Below are 21,925 nucleotides of genomic sequence, written 5' to 3' on the forward strand. Positions count from 1 at the left end.
TTTTTCACACCTACTTGCCTGGTCCCTTATAACTGGAGATGCCAGGGACTGAACCTGGGACCTTCTGCATGCCAGCGGGTGCTTCACCACTAAGCCATAGCCCCTTCCCCAACAACTCTGCATGTGGACAAGTGAAAAAAAGAAAAAAGGAGCAACATCTGAATCAGCAAACTGTGAAGTACATCCTCTCCTCCCAAGTGTGTGACAAATGCCAACCCGGTAAGCACAAACCATGGTTTCTGATGACACTTGAACAACCCAGGAATTGTCTGTGCTGTACGTCCAGACCAGAAATGGCAGCTCCTTAGTATCAGTTAACACCTCTGATTTGGAAATGGTGCCCAAGTAATCGTTGGCTAATTGAGACAACATGGAAAAGGATAGATGGCACCCAACAGTGAACAGAAGAATATAAACCACATCAAGTACTAGAGATGCCCGGGGAAGGGATCTGATTGCTCAAGTCCTAAATGGGAAGAACTTTTCAGCTAATCTGTTATCAAAGCCCAGTCAATCTTATCAGAGCCAGTTTGGTGTAGTGGTTAAGTGAGCAGACTCTCATCTGGGAGAACCGGGTTTGATTCCCCACTCCTCTGCTTGCACCTGCTGGAGTGGCCTTAGGTCAGCCATAGCTCTGGCAGAGGTTGTCCTTGAAAGAGCAGCTGCTGTGAGAGCCCTCTCAGCCCCATCCACCTCACAGGTTTTGATTCCCCACTCCTCCACTTGCAGCTGCTGGAATGGCCTTGGGTCAGCCATAGCTCTAATAGAGAGCAAATTTGGTGTCCAAATTTGGTGAGCAAATTTGGTGTGCAAATTTGGTGCACAGACTCTTATCTGGGAGAACCAGGTTTTATTCCCCACTGCTCCTCTTGCAACTGCTGGAATGGCCTTGGGTCAGTCATAGTGGTTAAGTGAGGGGACTGTTATCTGGGAGAACCAGGTTTGATTCCCCACTCCTCCACTTGCAGCTGCTGGAATGGCCTTGGGTCAGCCATAGTGGTTAAGTGTGCGAACTCTTATCTGGGAGAACCAGGTTTGATTCCCCACTCCTCCACTTGCTGCTGCTGGAATGGCCTTGGGTCAGACATAGCTCTCATAGGAGTTGTCCTTGAAAGGGCAACTTCTGGGAGAGCTCTCTCAGCCCCACTCACCTCACAGGGTGTCTTTTGTGGGGGAAGAAGATATAGGAGATTGTAAGCCGCTCTGAGTCTCTGATTCAGAGAGAAGGGCGGGGTATAAATCTGCAATTCTTCTTCTTCCAGTTTGGTGTAGTGGTTAAGTGCATGGACTCTTATCTGGGAGAACTGGGTTTGATTCCCCACTCCTCCACTTGCCCCTGCTAGCATGGCCTTGGGTCAGCCATAGCTCTGGCAGAGGTTGTCCTTGAAAGGGCAGCTGCTGGGAGAGCCCACTCCAGCCCCACCCACCTCACAGGGTGTCTGTTGTGGGGGAGGAAGGGAAAGGAGATTGTGAGCCACTCTGGGACTCTTCGGAGTGGAGGGCAGGATATAAATGCAATATCTTCTTCTTCTATTATCAGGAAGGGCTGTGGCTCAGTGGTAGATCATCTGTTTGGCACACAATCCCTGGCATCTCCAACTGAAAGACCAGGTAGTCAGCTATGTGAAAGACTTCTGCCTGAGACCCTGGAGAGACATTGCCAGTCTCGGCAGACAATACTGACTTCAATGGACCAATGGTGTGATTCAGTATAAGGCAGCTTCATGTATTCATTTGCTCCTGATAACATCTCCAGAGCTACTCAGGTTGCTGCGGCTGATAGTTAAGATTACCACTTAGGAAACCAAGGAAGGGATCTCAATTATGGCTGAGTCCAACTCTGCCACATGTTAGAACAATGTGCACAACCAAACAAGCACCCGTCTTCACATCAGGTGCCTCAGTCCCATGCAACCGCAGCGTGCTCTCCTCACCTTCATGCCAACCAGGTTGTTGTGGAAGTCCACCCTGGCTCTCAGGTCCTTGTTGGATTTCTTCCCCAAGAACTCCTTGACAAACTTATTGCTGTATTTGAGGTTGTCGCCACAGCCACCCCACTGCCAGGCCTCGCGGTTCTCCAGGTCAGGGGCCTCATCACAGGTGCAGCGTTCCATGCGCCCGGCGCTGCACGCCTTGGCCATGGCATGCGTCAACCCTGCTGAAGAGATGGCATAAAGGAAGGCAGTTTCCTTAAAACCTGCAGAAGACAATGAACAACAGTGTTAACCGTCTCATTAGCCTAACATGGGCTAGTTAATACTTCAAGAAAAATTTAGGCCTTTGACTTCTTCTGCACCTCTCGCATGTGGTAGACGAACCCCTGGTCAACAACTAGTTTCACAAGCTGGTTTCAGGTGGGTAGCCAAGTTAAGTCGGTAATGGTAGAAGATTTGAGACCCGTAGCGCCTGGAAGACCAACACAATTTTCCAGGGTATGAGAGTTTTGAGAGTCAAAAATTTACTTTTTGGGGAGCACACAGAACAAAGGTTCGCCAGATAAGAACAAAACAAAGGTTCGCCAGAACGAAGATTCAGCAGACCCAGAACGAAGAATCAGCAGACACAAACAGAACGAAGATTCGGCAGACACAAGGAGAACCAAGATTCAGCAGACACAAAGAGAATGCAGGTTCAGCAGACACAAACAGAACAAAGATTCATCAAAGTGGTGGGTATTCAACCCAATTATATCTAGCCAAATGAGTTTTGACTTCCGAAAGTTTATATCATGGGAAATTGTGTTGCTCTTTATGGTGCTAGAAGACTCGAATTTGGTTTCGCCAGAGGGAATCAAGTGTGTTGAACAAGAGATATCTCATCCCCAAATTGGACTTTCTGCTGTGCCGTAGTGCACAGACACATAGTGTGCACCTTTCCTTAGGTGGAAAGGTTGAAGCTCATGCTTATCAATGTGGCTCCAGCTTCAAAGGGAGATAGCTTTGAGACTGGGAGCAGGTTCTTGATGCAGGGTGTGGTAACGAAGAGAGAGCTAGCAACACCACAGCAACATGGGTGCTCTGGGCTCCCAGTTCAATTTTGAAAACCCCAGCCACCAAAGGAAAAACAGCAGTACAATACAACTGGTTGGACCAGCCTTGATTGGCGATGAAGGGGTGGAACTCTGGTAATGCTGCCAGGACACTGCTGTACGCTACTGACACTATGCTTGCTAGTTGATGACCAGAGCCAGTCTCCCACCCACACTCCTTGCTTTGTTCCTCTTGGAGACCTTGATTTGGCCCCAGTGCTTCTGAATTGTCATTTTCAACAGGGACAATGTCAGTAGCGCGTTACTTAACTCAAGACCTGGCAATATTCGGGAAGTTTCTGGCTCAACATTAGGAAGATCCTCCTAACAGTTAGAGAGATTCCTCAGAGAAACAGGCCTCCTTCGGAGGTGGTGGGCTCTCCTTCCTTAAAAGTTTTTAAACAGGAGCTAGATCAAGGATGTCAAACATGCGGCCCAGGGGCCAAATCAGGCCCCCGGAGGGCTGCTACAGACCCACAAGCAACTGGCTGTCGTCTGCTTCCTTCTTCCTCTCACTTGCTTCCTTCTGCATCACAGCTTGCTTTGCCAGGCTTGCTCAATCGCATAGGAGCTACAGAGCAAAACCTTTAAAACCAACGGGGGCTAATATTTTAAGCATGTTTTAAGTTTTGGTTTTGTTTTTTTTAAATCTTTGTGTTTGTCTGCGTCCTTTGTAAAGTTTATATCGCTGCTACCCGGCGTTACATTTTATGACACACGTTGCCTGGCCCGACAAGGTCTCATTTATGTCTGATCAGTTCCTCATAACAAATGAGTGCAACGCCCCTGAGCTACATGGCCAACTGACAGCAATGAAGATCCTGTGAATTTAGGGGGAGGTGTTTGTGAGTTTCCTGCATTGCGCAGGGGTTGGACTAGATGACCCGGGGGTCCCTTCCAACTCTAGGATTCTATAATTTATTAAATTCTGAGTCAACATGAAAACTGACGAAAGCTACTTGGTAGGGTATCCTTCCACCCAATTCATCCCAGAGGAGATACCGAGGTTTCCCCTCCTCCACCATTTGCAAATCTTTACCTGGAGAGCCAGTTTGGTGTAGTGGTTAAGTGTGTGGACTCTTATCTGGAAGAACCGGGTTTGATTCCCCATCCCTCCACTTGCACCTGCTGGAATGGCCTTGGGTCAGCCATAGCTCTGGCAGAGGTTGTCCTTGAAAGGGCAGCTGCTGTGAGAGCTCTCTCAGCCCCACCCACCTCACAGGGTGTCTGTTGTGGGGGAGAAAGGGAAAGGAGATTGTGAGCCACTCTGAGACTCTTCGGTGTGCAGGGCAGGATATAAATCCAATATCTTCATATACCTCACAGGGTGTCTGTTGTGGAGGGGGGAAGGTAAAGGAGATGGTGAGCCGCTCTGAGACTCTTTGGAGTGGAGGACGGGATATAAATCCAATATCATCATCTTCTTCAAGATATTGGATTTATATCCCGCCTTCCACTTCAAAGATTCTCAGAGCGGCTCACAATCTCCTTTACCTTCCTCCCCCACAACAGACACCCTGTGAGGTAGATGAAGATAGTGGATTTATATCCCGCCCTCCACTCCGAAGAGTCTCAGAGCGGCTCACAATCTCCTTTACTTTTCTCCCCCACAACAGACACCCTGTGAGGTGGGTGGGGCTGACTATCACAGCAGCTGCCCTTTCAAGGACAACCTCTGCCAGAGCTATGGCTGCCCCAAGGCCATGCCAGCAGGTGCAAGTGGAGGAGTGGGGAATCAAACCCGGTTCTCCCAGATAAGAGTCCGCACACTTAACCACTGCACCAAACTGGCTCTCCCCTACAACTGACATCCCCTAAAAAATCTCTAATTGCAAGTCTTTGTGTCTCCCCCCCCCCCACCGCCCCACAGCTCACCTCTCTTGAGCAGGCTGGCTCGGTAGCGACCTTCAAGGGTGCAGTTCCACCTCTCAAAGCGGAACTGGTACTGGCACTCCAGGGCGCTCATGCTGATGGCCTCCATGAGGGTCTCCGCCACCCCAGGGTCTCTCCTGCACATCCTTCTCTGCTTCTTCTCCAGCTTCAGGCGGTCACAGACTTTGTAATGCGCTTTGACGGCAGCTTCCTCCATTTCTGAGGTCAGAGGGAGGATGGTCAGGGGTTCATTCCCAGTCAGCCTTGGGGAGGGGGGAGAAAGAGGAGAAATTTGGCTTGACCCAAGTTCCCATATGGTCATCTGAACTAGCATACTGTCTAGCAGCTCCCGTACGCATCACATCGATAAAAGGTAAAAGGTCAAGGTAGTCCCCTGTGCAAGCACCAGTCGTTGCCGACTCTAGGGTGACGTCGCATCACGACGTTTTCACGGCAGACTTTTTAACGGGGTGGTTTGCCACTGCCTTCCCCAGTCAGCTACACTTTTTCCCCAGCAAGCTGGGGACTCATTTCACCGACCTCGGAAGGATGGAAGGCTGAGTCAACCTTGAGCCGGCTGCCCGAACCCAGCTTCCACTGGGGATCGAACTCAGGTCGTGAGCAGAGAGCTCGGACTCCAGTACTGCAGCTTTACCACTCTGCGCCACGGGGCCGCTAAAGGAAAGGTCCCCTGTGCAAGCATCAGTCATTTCCCTCTCTGGGGTGACGTTGCTTTCACAACATTTTCACGGCAGACTTTTTACAGGGTGGTTTGCCCTTGCCTTCCCCAGTCATCTACGCTTTCCCCCCAGCAAGCTAGGGACTCATTTTACCCACCTCAGAAGGATGGAAGGCTGAGTCAACCTTGAGCCGGCTACCTGAACCCCGCTTCCGCCGGGATCAAACAGGGAGCTCAGACTGCAGTACTGCAGCTTTAACGCTCTGTGCCATGGGGCTCTTAAAGGTAGTCCCCTGTGCAACCACCAGTCGTTTCCGACTCTGGGGTGACGTCGCATCACGTTTTCACAGCAGACTTTTTAACAGGGTGGTTTGCCATTGCCTTCCCCAGTCCTCTACGCTTTTCTCCCAGCAAGCTGGGGACTCATTTTACCGACTTTGGACATATGGAAGGCTGAGTCAAGTTGGTGAGAGCCAGTTTGGTGTAGTGGCTAAGTGCATGGACTCTTATCTGGGAGAACCGTGTGTGATTCCCCACTCCTCCACTTCCACCTGCTGGGATGGTCTTGGGTCAGCCATAGTGGTTAAGTGTGCGGACTCTTATCTGGGAAAACCAGGCTGGATTCCCCACTCCTCCACTTGCAGCTGCTGGGATGGCCTTGGGTCAGCCATAGTGGTTAAGTGTGCGGACTCTTATCTGGGAAAACCAGGCTGGATTCCCCACTCCTCTACTTGCAGCTGCTGGGATGGCCTTGGGTCAGCCATAGTGGTTAAGTGAGTGGACTCTTATCTGGGAAAACCAGGCAGGATTCCCCACTCCTCCACTTGCAGCTGCTGAAATGGCCTTGGGCTAGCCGTATGCTATCGCAGGAGTTTGTCCTTGAAAGGGCAGCTGCTGTGAGAGCCCACTCAGCCCCACCCACCTCATAGGGTGTCTGTTATAGGGGGGAGAAGATAATAGGAGATTGTAAACCGCACTGAGTCTCTGATTTAGAGAGAAGGGCGGGATATAAATCTGCAATCTTCTTCAACCTTGAGCCGGCTACCTGAACCCAGCTTCCATTGGGATCGAACTCAGGTCGTGAGCAGAGAGCTCGGACTGCAATACTGCAGCTCTACCACTCTGCACTATGGGGCTCCTATCGCATCAACAAGCTCACCAAATGGTAACATGCCCAGACAGCTTTTGCGGAAAGCAACCGTTCAAAACCTGGGGGTTCCTTTTTACTTCTTTATTTTCTACAATCTTATTTGTGCCTTATTGAAATTCCCATTTCACTTAATGCCAGGATGATAAATTTACCGGTCTACACTTTTGTGTTCTCATAAGAACATAAGAGAAGCCATGTTGGATCAGGCCAACGGCCCATCCAGTCCAACCCTCTGTGTCACAGAAGAACATAAGAGAAGCCATGTTGGATCAGGCCAGTGGCCCATCCAGTCCAACACTCTGTGTCACATAAGAACATAAGAGAAGCCATGTTGGATCAGGCCAATGGCCCATCCAGTCCAACACTCTGTGTCACACACAGAGTGTGTGGCAAAAAAATTTATATATAGACACACACTGGCTAATAGCCACTGATGGACCTGTGCTCCATATTTTCATCTAAACCCCTCTTGAAGGTGGCTATACTCGTGGCCGCCACCACCTCCTGTGGCAGTGAATTCCACATGTTAATCACCCTTTGGGTGAAGAAGGACTTCCTTTTATCCGTTTTAACCCGTCTGCTCAGCAATTTCATCAAATGCCGACGAGTTCTCGTATTGTGAGAAAGGGAGAAAAGGACTTCTTTCTCTACTTTCTCCATCCCATGCATCATCTTGTAAACCTCTATCATGTCACATCTTCATCACGCTTTTCAACAGAAACCTGGATGCCCAGGGGCTGACAGTTATGGGCAAAACAGACTGATTTCTGCCTGTCTGAAATATGCAGATGGTAGGTTCATGCAGCCTCAGGATGCAGTGGGGGCCGCATGGGGAAAGGAAAAGGGATTTCATTACCCTGCAACCTCTGCTCCATTTCACTGCTATTTGAACTTTTAAAGGGGAAATACATGCATGTTCTTTTCTCTCTCTCTCTCTTTTTTTTAAAGCTATAGCTGCTTTCCTTTAAAATGCTAACAGAGCAGTTTCAAGCAGTGAAGCCGAGAGCAGAGATGGAAGGGTGAAACCCCCTCTCCCCTTCTGTGAAATAGCTCAGTGCAAATCACGACTGCTCCAGTCTACATTTTGCATTGCGCAGGTGGATGCATGCGCCCCAAAAGTTTCATCCCAAGGCTTTCTGAACACTTCCTGAGCAGCAACGGTTTCAGAGAGTAGATATCATCTTCAACCTGGAGCCGGCTACCTGAACCCAGCTTCTACCGGGATCGAACTCAGGTCGTGAGCAGAGAGCTCGGACTGCAATACTGCAGCTTTACCACTCTGCACCATGGGGCTTTTTTTGTCGCAGGAACTCCTTTGCATATTAGGCCACACCTCCCTAATGTAGCCAATCCTCCAAGAGCTCACAGGGCTCTTAGTACAGCCCCTACTGTAAGCTCCAGGAGGATTGGCTACAGATTTTTTTTTGGGGGGGGGGCAGAGGGAATAGATTTTTATTTTTAAAAACCCTTTCAATGTGCATACAATTTGTTACAGGTTACATGCACCTTCCAGACTACAAATACAATATATATATATATCCTAGTAATTTAGCCTTCTAACAGTATAACCCAGGGGTGGCCAAACTGTGGCTTGGGCCCCACCCGATTGGCCAGCCTGGAGAAGGCATTTAGCTCTTTAAATTACTTCACCCAGTCAGCAGGTGGCTTGGAGAATACATTTAAAGTTGCTTTCTTTATGCCTCTCTCTCCCTCCTCCCCCATCTATTTGCCTTCCTTCCCGCCCTCAAACATCTGATGTTCATGTCTTGCAGCTCTCAAACATTAGATTTGTATTTTGTTTGACCTCCCCTGGTATAACCTGTTCCCAGTCACCCTTATACCGGGGGTGACCAAACTGTGGCTCAGGAGCCACGTGTGGCTCTTTCTCACATATTGTGTAGCTCTTGAAGCCCACACTGCCCTGCCAGCTGGCTTGGAGAAGGCATTTGTCTCATTAAATCCCTTCTCCAGGCCAAGCCAGCCGGTGGCTTGGAGAAGGCATTTAAGGTTGCTTTCTTTCCACCTCTCCCTCCCTCCTCCCCATCTATAGCTTTAGCATTCTAGCATGGCTGTGTTGTAAAGTGGGAATAACAGTTCCTGTAAGACCAGCATAGTAATTGAGTAATTACAGTGGGAAAAGTGACTGATTGCTTTTTTCCCCCATCAAAGGGGAAAAGGGCCTACTTTGAGTGCCCCTAGAATTGAACTCCTTGGTCCAATCTTTTTGAAACTTGGGGGTTCTGCGGGGGAGAGGATTGAACATATGAAGCTGCCTTATCCTGAATCAGATTCTTGGTCCATCAAAGTCAGTCTTGTCTTCTCAGACTGGCAGCGGCTCGCCAGGGTCTCAAGCTGAGGCTTTTCACACCTATTTGCCTGGACCCTTTTTTGGAGATGCCGGGGATTGAACCTGGGACCTTCTGCTTCCCAAGCAGATGCTCAACCACTGAGTCACCATCCCGCCCCCCCACTGAGCCACCGTCCCTGCAGCTGCCCTGCAAATTTGAAGCCTCTACCTCAAACTCCCCTTTCCCCCAGCTGCAATACATTATACCCTACTTTGCCATTGACTCCAGTGGCCCATAGGGTATCACGGAGCCAAATGGCCACCAAATTTGGCGGCTATTCATGGCTGCTGTATTCGGCACCCGAATCAGATCAGAGAATCTGACATGGCTCTATGCAGCCTGAACGTAGCCGAATCAGCTGCTTTTCAGTGTTGTATTCAGTTCAGCCGAACTGAATCCACATCCCTAAAAAGAACTTAAGAAGAGCCCTGCTGAATCAGACTATCTAGTCCAGCATCTTATACCACACAGTTCCTCTGGAGGGCCAACAACAGGGCAGAGGGGATGAGGACGAGGCCTTCCCCTGAGAAGAACCTAAGAAAAGCCCTGCTAGATCAGACCAGCGGTCCACCTAGTCCAGCATCTTGTCTCACACAGTGCCCAACCAGTTCCTCTGGACAGCCAACAGCACGGCATAGAGTCAACAACATGGTCTTCCCTTGATGAGATCCAAAGAGCCCTGCTGGTTCAGCCCAGTGGTTGATCTAGTCCAGCGTCCTGTCCCACACAGTAGCCAACCCGGCCCTTTGGGCTTACAGCAATAGGGCACAGAGGCCAAGGCCTTCTCCTGACGTTGCCTCCTGGCACTGAGATTCAGAGCCTTTGTGTTTTTACCCTAAAGTTGCTTTTACCCAAAGGAAAAAGACCTTCCAAAACGCTCACGTCTGCTGCGAAAGGGTGTTTTTGATACCTAACAGACCACCCCCCACCAAGCCTGGTACTTAAAAGGGATGTCAGGCAGAAGACGGGGAGGATAAGTGTTCCCTCGGGTTGGGTGACAAGACTCGGACTAATGGATATACGCTACAGCAAAGGAAGCTGCATCTAAAGTTGAGGTAGAACTTACTGACGGTGTGGTGTGTTTAACAAGGAACAGTCTCCCGCATGGAGTGGTGGATTCTTTGATGTTGGAGGTTAAGTATCAACTGGATATGTGTGTGTTGGGGATATTATAGTTGCAGTCAAGGGGGTTTTTTGAGCAGGAATGCACAGGAACACAGCTCCAGCAGAATTGGGGGTCAGGGTGTGTGTCCTAATATGCAAATGAGTTCCTGCTGGGCTTTCTCTACAAAAAAGCCTTGCATGAAACAATGGTGATGTCAAGGGGTGTGGCCTAATATGCAAATACGCCCATGCTGATATTTTCCTACAAAAAAAAGCCTTGCATGAAACAATGGTGAAGGACAGAGGGAGTAGCCTAATATGCAAATTAGCCTCCCACTGGGCTTTCTCTACAAAAAAGCCTTGCACGAAACAATGGTGGTGGTCAGGGGGTGTGGCCTAATATGCAAATGAGCCCCTGCTGGGCTTTCTCTACAAAAAAGCCTTGCACGAAACAATGGTGATGTCAGGGGGTGTGGCCTAATATGCAAATACGTCCATGCTGACATTTTCCTACAGAAAAGACTTGCATGAAACAATGGTGGTGTCAGGGGGTGTGGCCTAATATGCAAATGATCCCCTGCTGGGCTTTTCCGACCAAAAACACCTTGCCTAACAATGGTTATGTTAGGGGGTGTGGCCTAATATGCAAATCAGTTCCTGCTGGGGGGGTGTTCTGCCAAAAAGCCCAATGTGAAACAATGACGACGTCAGAAGGTGTGTCCTATTATGCAAATATGTCCCTGCTGGGCTTTTTCTACCCCAAAAGCCCTGGTTGTAAGTTCCCGTGTGGGCATGCGGTTGCACTTGCATGACCCCGGTGGACCAAATCAGCTCAGAGATTCAATAAAATCATCTCATGGACAAGGTGGAAGGCAGGTATTGAAAGCAAGAGCCAGGCCTGGGGCTTAATACGTTGCCTGGGAGCAGCCGCTGCATGGCACACATGTAATCCTTTAAAGCCCTTTTATGCGATTCAGAACAAATTGGGGGGGGGGGGGGCAGGATCATTTGAGGCAATGATGTCAAAAGGCCTCCAGCGACAGAACTCTTCCTACCAGCCTTGGCACCAGCTCACCGGAGTCTCCCCACCGGAATGCCAACGGCATCCCCAGAACTCGTTTCCAAGGGCTGGCTCGTTTTATGGGTTTGGGGAGAAGCCAGGGAGGGAAAAAAGGTCAAGGGATTGTCGAAGCGCAAGGGCCGTTGCAGGATCTGCCTTTTGGGAAAGGCAGGAGGACACGTGAACACAAGAAACTGCTTGCTACTGAATCAGACTCTCGGTCCATCAAGACTTGGTGGGGGCTTTGAGAGTCACTCAGTATATGTGAAAGAGCCGCATGGGGCTCCCGAGCTGCAGTTTGGCTACCTGTGGAGAAGACAATACTGACTGTGATGGGTCTGATTCCATCTAAGGCAGCTTCACATGTTCATATAACGTTAACAACACCTGCTAACAAAGATCTTTAGCCCAGAGATACCAGGAGTCTGGTCACCGCACCGCAATTCTGGTCGCCGCACCTCAAAAAGGATATTATAGCATTGGAGAAAGTGCAGAAAGGGGCAACTAGAATGATTAAAGGGTTGGAACACTTTCCCTATGAAGAAAGGTTGAAATGTTTGGGACTCTTTAGCTTGAAGTAACGTTGACTGCGGGGTGACATGATAGAGGCTGACAAGATTATGCATGGGATGGAGAAAGTAGAGACAGAAGTCCTTTTCTCCCTTTCTCACAATACAAGAACTCGTGGGCATTCGATGAAATTGCTGAACCGCAGGGTTAAAACGTATAAAAGGAGGTACTTCTTCACCCAAAGGGTGATTAACATGTGGAATTCACTGCCACAGGAGGTGATGGAGGCTACAAGCATAGCCAGCTTCAAAAGGGGATTGGATAAAAATATGGAGCAGAGGTCCATCGGTGGCTATTAGCCACAGTGTGTGTGTGTCACACACACACACATATATTGGCCACTGTGTGACACAGAGTGTTGGACTGGATAGGCCACTGGCCTGATCCAACAGGGCTTCTCTTATGTGACACAGAGTGTTGGACTGGATGGGCCATTGGCCTGATCCAACATGGCTTCTCTTAGGTTCTTATGTGACACAGCGTGTTAGACTGGATGGGCCTTTGGCCTGATCCAACATGGCTTCTCTTAGGTTCTTATGTGACACAGAGTGTTGGACTGGATGGACCATTGGCCTGATCCAACATGGCCTCTCTTATGTGACACAGAGTGTTGGACTGGAGGGGCCATTGGCCTGATCCAACATGGCCTCTCTTATGTTCTTATGTGACACAGAGTGTTGGACTGGAGGGGCCATTGGCCTGATCCAACATGGCCTCTCTTATGTTCTTATGTGACACAGAGTGTTGGACTGGATGGGCCATTGGCCTTATCCAACATGGCTTCTCTTATGTTCTTATATGACACAGAGTGTTGGACTGGAGGGGCCATTATCCAACATGGCCTCTCTTATGTTCTTATGTGACACAGAGTGTTGGACTGGAGGGGCCATTGGCCTTATCCAACATGGCTTCTCTTATGTTCTTATAAAAACAATCAACAGTAAAACAGTAAAAAAAAATAAAAGAACAATTTAAAGCATATAAAATCTAAAACTACAGACTGGCAATAGAGACTAAAATGGCGGGTTCTGCCTCACAGACATGGCCTCTTTCCCAGGTCCAGCAGAACCTCCTTTCACTAATTAGCTAAGGAATTGGGTGGTTTAACCAAATCTGCATGAGAAAAACACTTAGGGGGAAAAGAAGAGGATGCACATATCTGAAAAGGCCTACTTTATTAGATTTTTCTTACAGTATTTAAAATGGTTTAAAAATAAAAAGAAATGGACTGAAGGGAACTGAACGCTGTAGCCTGGAAAAAAAATATAATCCGGAAGCCCAGGCCTGTAACTGGACTGGAAACATCAATTAGGGAAACAGAAAGGAGACAGAATGGTTGAACCTCCTTTCCACGCAGTGATTTTTGTATGTTCTGGTGGGTTTTTTTTCCCCTCTTTTAAGTGGGTCACCATATCTAAAAAGGCTGGGAAACCCCCTGACCTTCTCTCACTGGGCCTCCTCCAAAGACCACTTTTGGTATCTTCTTGCATCGCTTGGGCCCAGCTCCCCAATTTTAATGAACGGCGGATGTTTTCCTAATTGCTATTCCATCATGGCAGATGAGATGGAGGAAGGAGCCTCCGCTGGCCTCAAAATGACGGGGAAAATGGAGATATTGGTGGAATGTGTGCGGAGCTGAGAAGTCCGCAGGCTTTCAGCTCTTTATTTCGGCTACTTCCCCCCCCCCTCCTCTTCTACCTTCCGTCGGAACATTTGCACAGATTTATTCTCTTACCCTTCCTAACTTGGCAGTTCGCTGCCCCACCCCTCTCAGTAACGGGGATAGTGTTCATTTTTCCCACCAATTCTCCTCGGGTTTAAACGCCACTCCGTTTGGCCTCGGGCCCGCTTCGGCAATGTTTCAGTCACTGGTTCTAAGCAGCAAGGGCGGGGATGAGAAAAAGGGGCCCAAAATGCCAGATTCATATACTACATGCCATTGCAAGACCTGTGGGTTCGGCCAGGACCGAACCTGAATTTTGTAGCACCCCAGAAAGCCTCCTTCAACTCCCCCTTTTTTCTGCCGAACCCCCTTCCCTTCTGCTCCTTGTCAAGAAAGCCACAATGCGCGTGGGTTTGCAATGTATTTGCAAGATTCTCTCCCACTGCGCGTACGGTTCTCAGCTTTTGGCTTCTTCCGACAGCTGGGGGGGGGGGGGGAGCAGACGGCTCCAAATCAAAAGAAAGTGTTTGGTCCTAGCTATTACCCTAAAAAGATGCCACCAGGGCTCTTTTTCTAGTAGGCGCTCCTCTGAACATAAGAGAAGCCATGTTGGATCAGGCCTATGGCCCATCCAGTCCAACACTCTGTGTCACATAAGAGAAGCCATGTTGGATCAGGCCTATGGCCCATCCAGTCCAACACTCTGTGTCACATAAGAACATAAGAGAAGCCATGTTGGATCAGGCCAATGGCCCATCCAGTCCAACACTCTGTGTCACATAAGAGAAGCCATGTTGGATCAGGCCTATGGCCCATCCAGTCCAACACTCTGTGTCACATAAGAGAAGCCATGTTGGATCAGGCCTATGGCCCATCCAGTCCAACACTCTGTGTCACATAAGAACATAAGAGAAGCCATGTTGGATCAGGCCAATGGCCCATCCAGTCCAACACTCTGTGTCACATAAGAACATAAGAGAAGCCATGTTGGATCAGGCCAATGGCCCATCCAGTCCAACACTCTGTGTCACATAAGAACATAAGAGAAGCCCTGTTGGATCAGGCCAGTGGCCCATCCAGTCCAACACTCTGTGTCACATAAGAACATAAGAGAAGCCCTGTTGGATCAGGCCAGTGGCCCATCCAGTCCAACACTCTGTGTCACATAAGAACATAAGAGAAGCCCTGTTGGATCAGGCCAGTGGCCCATCCAGTCCAACACTCTGTGTCACATAAGAACATAAGAGAAGCCATGTTGGATCAGGCCAATGGCCCATCCAGTCCAACACTCTGTGTCACATAAGAACATAAGAGAAGCCATGTTGGATCAGGCCTATGGCCCATCCAGTCCAACACTCTGTGTCACATAAGAACATAAGAGAAGCCATGTTGGATCAGGCCTATGGCCCATCCAGTCAAACACTCTGTGTCACATAAGAACATAAGAGAAGCCATGTTGGATCAGGCCTATGGCCCATCCAGTCCAACACTCTGTGTCACATAAGAACATAAGAGAAGCCCTGTTGGATCAGGCCAATGGCCCATCCAGTCCAACACTCTGTGTCACATAAGAACATAAGAGAAGCCATGTTGGATCAGGCCAATGGCCCATCCAGTCCAACACTCTGTGTCACATAAGAACATAAGAGAAGCCATGTTGGATCAGGCCAGTGGCCCATCCAGTCCAACACTCTGTGTCACATAAGAACATAAGAGAAGCCATGTTGGATCAGGCCAATGGCCCATCCAGTCCAACACTCTGTGTCACATAAGAACATAAGAGAAGCCCTGTTGGATCAGGCCAATGGTCCCTCCAGTCCAACACTCTGTGTCGTATAAGAACATAAGAGAAGCCATGTTGGATCAGGCCAATGGCCCATCCAGTCCAACACTCTGTGGCACAAAAGAACATAAGAGAAGCCATGTTGGATCAGGCCAATGGCCCCTCCAGTGCAACACTCTGAGTCACATAAGAACATAAGAGAAGCCATGTTGGATCAGGCCAATGGCCCCTCCAGTCCAACACTCTGTGTCACATAAGAACATAAGAGAAGCCATGTTGGATCAGGCCTATGGCCCATCCAGTCCAACACTCTGTGTCACACAGTGGCCAAAAATTTATAGCCACTGATGGACGTCTGCTCCATATTTTTATCTAACCCCCTCTTGAAGCTGGCTATGCTTGTAGCCGCCACCACCTTTGGGTGACGAAGTACCTCCTTTTATCCGTTCTAACCTGACTGCTCAGCAATTTCATTGAATGCCCACGAGTTCTTGTATTGTGAGAAAGGGAGAAAAGGACTTCTTTCTCTACCTTCTCCATCCCATGCATATTAGACCACGCCCTCTGATGTAGCCAATCCTCCTGGAGCTTACAGTAGGCCATGTACTAAGAGCCTTCTAAGCTCTTGGAGGATTGGCTACATCACGGGGGGCATGGCCTAATATGTAGAGGAGCTCCTGCTAGAAAAAGAGTCCTGCATGCCACCATGGAGCTGGGGTACCAGCCTCCAAGTGGAACCCCTTGTAATTACAGCTTATCTCCACACTACAGAGATCAGTTTCCCTAGAGTAGGGGTGGCCAACGGTCCCTCTCCGGATGTCTTTTGCCTACAACTCCCATCAGCCCCAGCCGGCAGGGCCAGTGGCTGGGGCTGATGGGAGTTGTAAGCAAGAAAACATCTGGAGAGCTACCATTGGCCACCTCTGTGATACAAGGAATGGATGCTTTTTTGGGGTGGGGGTGGACTCTCTGGCATTGTCCCCCATGAAGGTCCCTGTCCATCTATCCCCAAATCTCCAAGAGTTTCCCAATCCAGAGCTAACAACCCTACCTCCCTCTTACCGGTGGCCAGTGTCAAGAGTCATCTCCTCTGGGAGAGAGACATGGCTCAGTAGGGACCTACCAACCCTACTTGGACCACCCGTGTCTCTCTCCTGAATCTCCTGATAGCATTTAAAGCAGGGGTATCAAACATGTTGCCCGAAGCCCAAATCAGGCCCCCGGAGAGCTCCTATCAGGCCCCCGAGCAATTGGCTGCTATCTGCTTCCTTCTCCATCTTCTCTTGCTTGCTTCTGCATCACAGCTTGCTTTGCCAGGCTCAATCGCGCAGGAGCTAGGGAGCTTTGCCAGGCTCAATCTCGCAGGAGCTAGGGAGCAAAGACTCTATTTTTTCCATTGGCTGGGGCTCCGCCCTTGGGGAAGAAGTGGGAAGGAAGAGCTTGCTTTGCCAGGCTCTCTCAATCACACAGCAGAGCCAAGCCTCTCTTCCTTCTATTAGCTGAGGCTCCTCCCTCTCCTGGTCCCCTGGGGAAGGAAGGAAAGAGCCGGAGCTTCCTTTGCCAAGTTGCCTGGATCCCATGGGAGAGATACAAAGAAAGCACCTTTAAGACCAACGAGTGCTAATGTTTTATGCATCTTTTATTTTAAGGTTGTTCTTTTTTTAAAAAAAAAATCTTTTATTTGTGTTTGTCCGTGTCCTTTATGAAGTTTGTATCTCTGCTACCTAATCTTAAATAAGTACACACACGGCCCAGCCCAACGAGGTGTCACCTATGTCAGATACGGCCCTCGTAACAAATGAATTCAACACCCCTGATTTAAAGCATTTCCTTATCCACTGTACAGCACTGAGCAATTTCCTTATCTAACAGGACAAGGGAATGTTAGGCATGATAAGCGAAGTCATGCACCTACTTCGCCCCACCATGCAAGAAAGTCAAAGCTACCTTGCACTAAAGCTCAGGTGAACCCCTACTCTATCCCCAGAGGAAAGCAACCCCCCCCCCCCAAAACCCAGCCCTCCAGGATCCCTGGGCCAATCAGATCAGTAGAAAAATGCCTTCCTGACCCCAAAGTGTCAAAAAATACAGCGGCAATCTTGGCAATCTTGATCAACCATCACCAGTGGTCTGACCTATCCTCAGATCGCAAAGCATGGAGGCACACCATCCACCAGGCTGTCTCTTCCTTTGAGAACACACGCATAGCTGGTCTCGAGGACCAAAGGAGATTGAGGAAGAATCGCACTGCTACAGCACCAACCCCAAATCAGACTTTTCCCTGCAGCCACTGTGGCCGGATCTGCCTGTCCCGCATTGGTCTTATCAGCCACCAGCGAGCCTGCAGCAGACGTGGACTACTGCACCCTTCTTAAATCTTCGTTCGCGAAGTCAAGCCGAGAGAGAGAGAGAGAATCTTGGCAGGGCTGTTGTGAGTAGCCACAAAGCAGCTGTGCAACCACCATGAGCTCTCCTAAAAAAGATTCATGTACTGTAAGATGTTGGATTTGGAGCACCCCAGGAATTGGGGATAGTGGACCTATTAAATGACAGCGCTTTGGCCAAGAAATCCACCCTGTGACGTGTGGCAGGTACGAGCCAAGCTGCCACAGCGGAGCCACCAGCTGCCCAAGGAGCAAAAGCTTCATGCAGGGTCAAGGTACCATAGAGTCATTGCCTCCCAAAATGCTAGAGCGTCCAGGAAAACCATAGAGTTTTTCCCAGAAACGCCTAGAGCGGCCGGCACACGACATCACCGGCGTGATGACGTTACTTGCAGGTGATCTTATCGCACTGCACACGCAAAGCACACGCCAAAAAAGTCCCCCGCCAAAGACCACAGGGGACTTGGCAACCCTATGCCTACCCCCTTCCCCTTTCTGACGTCTGTAGACCAGGCAGGGGTGGAATTCTAGCTAGAGCTCCTTTGCATATTAGGCCACACCCTGCTGATGTAGCCAATCCTCCAAGAGCTTACAAAAAAAAGCCTTGTAAGCTCCAAGAGGATTGGCTAATATCAGGGATGTATGGCCTAATATGCAAAAGAGATCATGCTAGAATTTCACCCCTCGGACCAGTGATAAGACAACACTGGGGAGGGCTGTAAAGGTGCTACCAGGGAGCACGCAGGCTCAAAAGCCTAGGGCCACCACTGGCTGACAGAATTACGACTGGTCTCTGGGCAACAGAGATCAGCTCCGCTGGAGAAATGGAGGGCAGGCTCTACCATATCACATCCCTGTTGAACTCCCTCCCCTCACCCAAATTCCAGCTTCCCCAGACTCTGCCTCCGCGCCCTCAGAAATATCCCAAACCAGAGCTGGCGCTGCAAATGCCCCCCCCCCCAACGTGGGGCGACCTTCATGCTAAAGGCCGAGAGCTTTACACAAGGCAAACCGTGCCACAAAAGACATCCAGCTGGTGGGAAGAGCAACTCTGCCCTCGGAGCTCCTTCCGTCACAGAGGGTGTCAAAGCGGCACCCCCAGCAACACACGAGGCCTGTGCAGGAACTCAGCGGCCACAGATTCAGGCACTTCCACGCTAGGGTTGCCAGGTCCAATTCAAGAAATATCTGGGGACTTTGGGGGTGGAGCCAAGAGACTTTGGGGGTGGAGCCAGGAGACATTGGGGGCGGAGCCAGGAACATGGGTGTGACAAGCATAATTGAACTCCAAAGGGCGTTCCGGCCATCACATTTAAAGGGACGGCACACCTTTTCAATGCCTTCCTTCCATAGGAAATAATGAAGGATAGGAGCACCTTCTTTTGAGGCTCATAGAATTGGATCCCCTGGTCCAATCTTTTTGAAACTTGGGGGGGTATTTTGGGGAGAGGCACTAGATGCTATACTGAAAATTTGGTGCCTCTATCTCAAAAAACAGCCCCCCCCAGAGCCCCAGATACCCACGGTTCAATTCTCCATGATTATCTGTGGGAATAAATCTCCCTAGGGAATAACAGAGTTCCCAGCAGACATTTCCCTCCCCTCCCTCCGCTTTCTGACGACCCTGAAGTGGGGGGAGGGCCTCCAAACCGGGGATAGGCAACCCTATTCCACGCACTGAATAAGGCACACTAACAATCACTTGCAAGTGGATTTTGCCATTTCACGCAGTAAATTCCAGCTGCAAAGTGCATTGAAAGTCAACTTAAGAACATAGCAGATCAGGCCAATGGTCCACCCAGTCCAACACTGTGTCGCACAGTGGCCATAGCCCAGGTGCCATCAAGAGGTCTACCAGTGGAGCCAGAACTCCAGAAGCCCTCCCATTGTTGCTCCCCGAGTACCAAGAATACAGACCATCACCACTCCAGGCTTAAGAACGTAAGAGAAGCCATGTTGGGTCAGGCAACTGGCCCATTCAGTCCAACAGCCCTGGCCCAAAGGACGTCCGGCTTGCCTCAACCAGGACCAGGGCCTTTTCGGCCCTGGCCCCAACCTGGTGGAATCAGCTCCCCAATGAGATACGGGCCCTTCCAGATTTATTGCTATTCCAGAGGGCCTGTAAAATGGAGCTGTTCCGCCAGGCTTTTGGCTGAGGCGGGCGGGCGTCCTCACACCAGCTTATTGGTCTCCCTGCACTGCCCGCATCCTGTGTCCAACCTGTGAAGGATGTACATATCTGTACACTGATGCTGCCTTATATTCATTTATTTTAATGGCCTGTTTAAATTTAATTATTTTGTGATGTGATTTTAATTATTTATTATGTTGTAATCCGCCCTGAGCCCGACCTGGGAAAGGGCGGACTAGAAATCAGCAAAAATAAAATAAAATAAATAAACACTCTGGGTCACACAGTGGCCAAAACCCAGAGGCCATCAGGAAGTCCACCAGCAGGGCCAGAACTCCAGCTTTCCCCTCCAAGCACCAAGATTACAAAGCATCACTGCCCCAAACATAAGATCTTAAGAGAAGCCACGTTGGATCAGGCCAGTGGCCCATCCAGTCTAACACTCTGTGTCACATAAGAACATAAGAGAAGCCATGTTGGATCAGGCCAGTGGCCCCTCCAGTCTAACAGTCTGTGTTACATAAGAACTTAAGAGAAGCCATGTTGGATGAGGCCAATGGCCCCTCCAGTCTAACACTCTGTGTTACATAAGATCTTAAGAGAAGCCACGTTGGATCAGGCCAGTGGCCCATCCAGTCTAACACTCTGTGTTACATAAGAACTTAAGAGAAGCCACGTTGGATCAGGCCAGTGGCCCCTCCAGTCTAACACTCTGTGTCACATAAGAACATAAGAGAAGCCATGTTGGATCAGGCCAGTGGCCCATCCAGTCTAACACTCTGTGTCACATAAGAACATAAGAGAAGCCATGTTGGATCAGGCCAATGGCCCCTCCAGTCTAACACTCTGTGTTACATAAGAACTTAAGAGAAGCCATGTTGGATGAGGCCAATGGCCCATCCAGTCCAACCCTCTGTGTCACATAAGAACATAAGAGAAGCCCTGTTGGATCAGGGCAGTGGCCCATCCAGTCCAACACTCTGTGTCACAGAAGAACTTAAGAGAAGCCGTGTTGGATCAGGCCAATGGCCCATCCAGTCCAACACTCTGTGTCACATAAGAACATACGAGAAGCCCTGTTGGATCAGGCCAATGGCCCATCCAGTCCAACACTCTGTGTCACATAAGAACATACGAGAAGCCCTGTTGGATCAGGCCAATGGCTCATCTAGTCTAACACTCTGGGTTACATAAGAACTTAAGAGAAGCCATGTTGGATGAGGCCAATGGCCCATCCAGTCCAACCCTCTGTGTCACATAAGAACATAAGAGAAGCCCTGTTGGATCAGGCCAATGGCCCATCCAGTCCAACACTCTGTGTCACATAAGAACATAAGAGAAGCCACGTTGGATCAGGCCAGTGGCCCATCCAGTCCAACACTCTTACAATGGCCAAAACCCAGGGGCCATCAGGAGGTAATTTGCTAGGACCAAACACTTTCTTTTGATTTGGAGCCATGTGTTCCCTCAGCTGTCAGAAGAAGCCAAAAGATGAACCGTACGCACAGTAGGCCCAAGAAGACAGAACATCACTGTCTCAGACATAAGAGAAGCCATGTTGGATCAGGCCAGTGGCCCATCCAGTCCAACACTCTTACATCATATAATGGCCAAAACCCAGGGACCATCAGAAGGTAATAGTTAGGACCAAACACTTTCTTTTGATTTGGAGCCGTCTGCTCTCTCAGCTGTCTGAAGAAGCCAAAAGCTGAGAACCGTACGCGCAGTGGGCCCAAGAAGACAGAACATCACTGTCTCAGACATAAGAGAAGCCATGTTGGATCAGACCAGCGGCCCATCCAGTCCAACACTCTTACATCATACAATGGCCAAAACCAGTCCAACACTCTGCGTTACACAGTGGCCAAACCCCAGGGGTCCTCAGGAGGTCCACCAGCAGGGCCAGAACTCCAGAAGCCCTCCCACTGTTGCCCCCCCCCTAAACGCCAAGAAGACAGAACATCACTGCCTCAGACATAAGAGAAGCCATGTTGGATCAGGCCAGTGGCCCATCCAGTCCAACACTCTTACATCATACAATGGCCCACCACCAAGACTCCCTTTGTCCTCTTTTCTAAACTGAAAAGCCCTAGGTGCTTCAGCTTTTCCTCAAAGATGCTTCAATTTTATTTTTCAGATTTTTACCTCACCCT

General features: G+C 49.6%; 1 protein-coding gene across 1 annotated transcript in view; it reads right to left on the reverse strand.

The window, feature by feature from the left end:
• WNT9A (Wnt family member 9A) overlaps window positions 1–21,925 on the reverse strand; it is a 97,326-nt gene that overhangs the window by 12,808 nt on the left and 62,593 nt on the right. Inside the window, exons 2-3 of the mRNA XM_060248270.1 lie at window positions 4,904–5,163; window positions 1,935–2,197 (exon numbers count right to left, since the gene is read on the reverse strand). Coding sequence (XP_060104253.1) covers window positions 1,935–2,197; window positions 4,904–5,163 — 523 coding nt within the window. The remainder of the gene's footprint in view (window positions 1–1,934; window positions 2,198–4,903; window positions 5,164–21,925) is intronic.

This window comes from Heteronotia binoei, chromosome 10 (genome assembly GCF_032191835.1).
Source record: "Heteronotia binoei isolate CCM8104 ecotype False Entrance Well chromosome 10, APGP_CSIRO_Hbin_v1, whole genome shotgun sequence".
Lineage (NCBI taxonomy): Eukaryota > Metazoa > Chordata > Lepidosauria > Squamata > Gekkonidae > Heteronotia > Heteronotia binoei.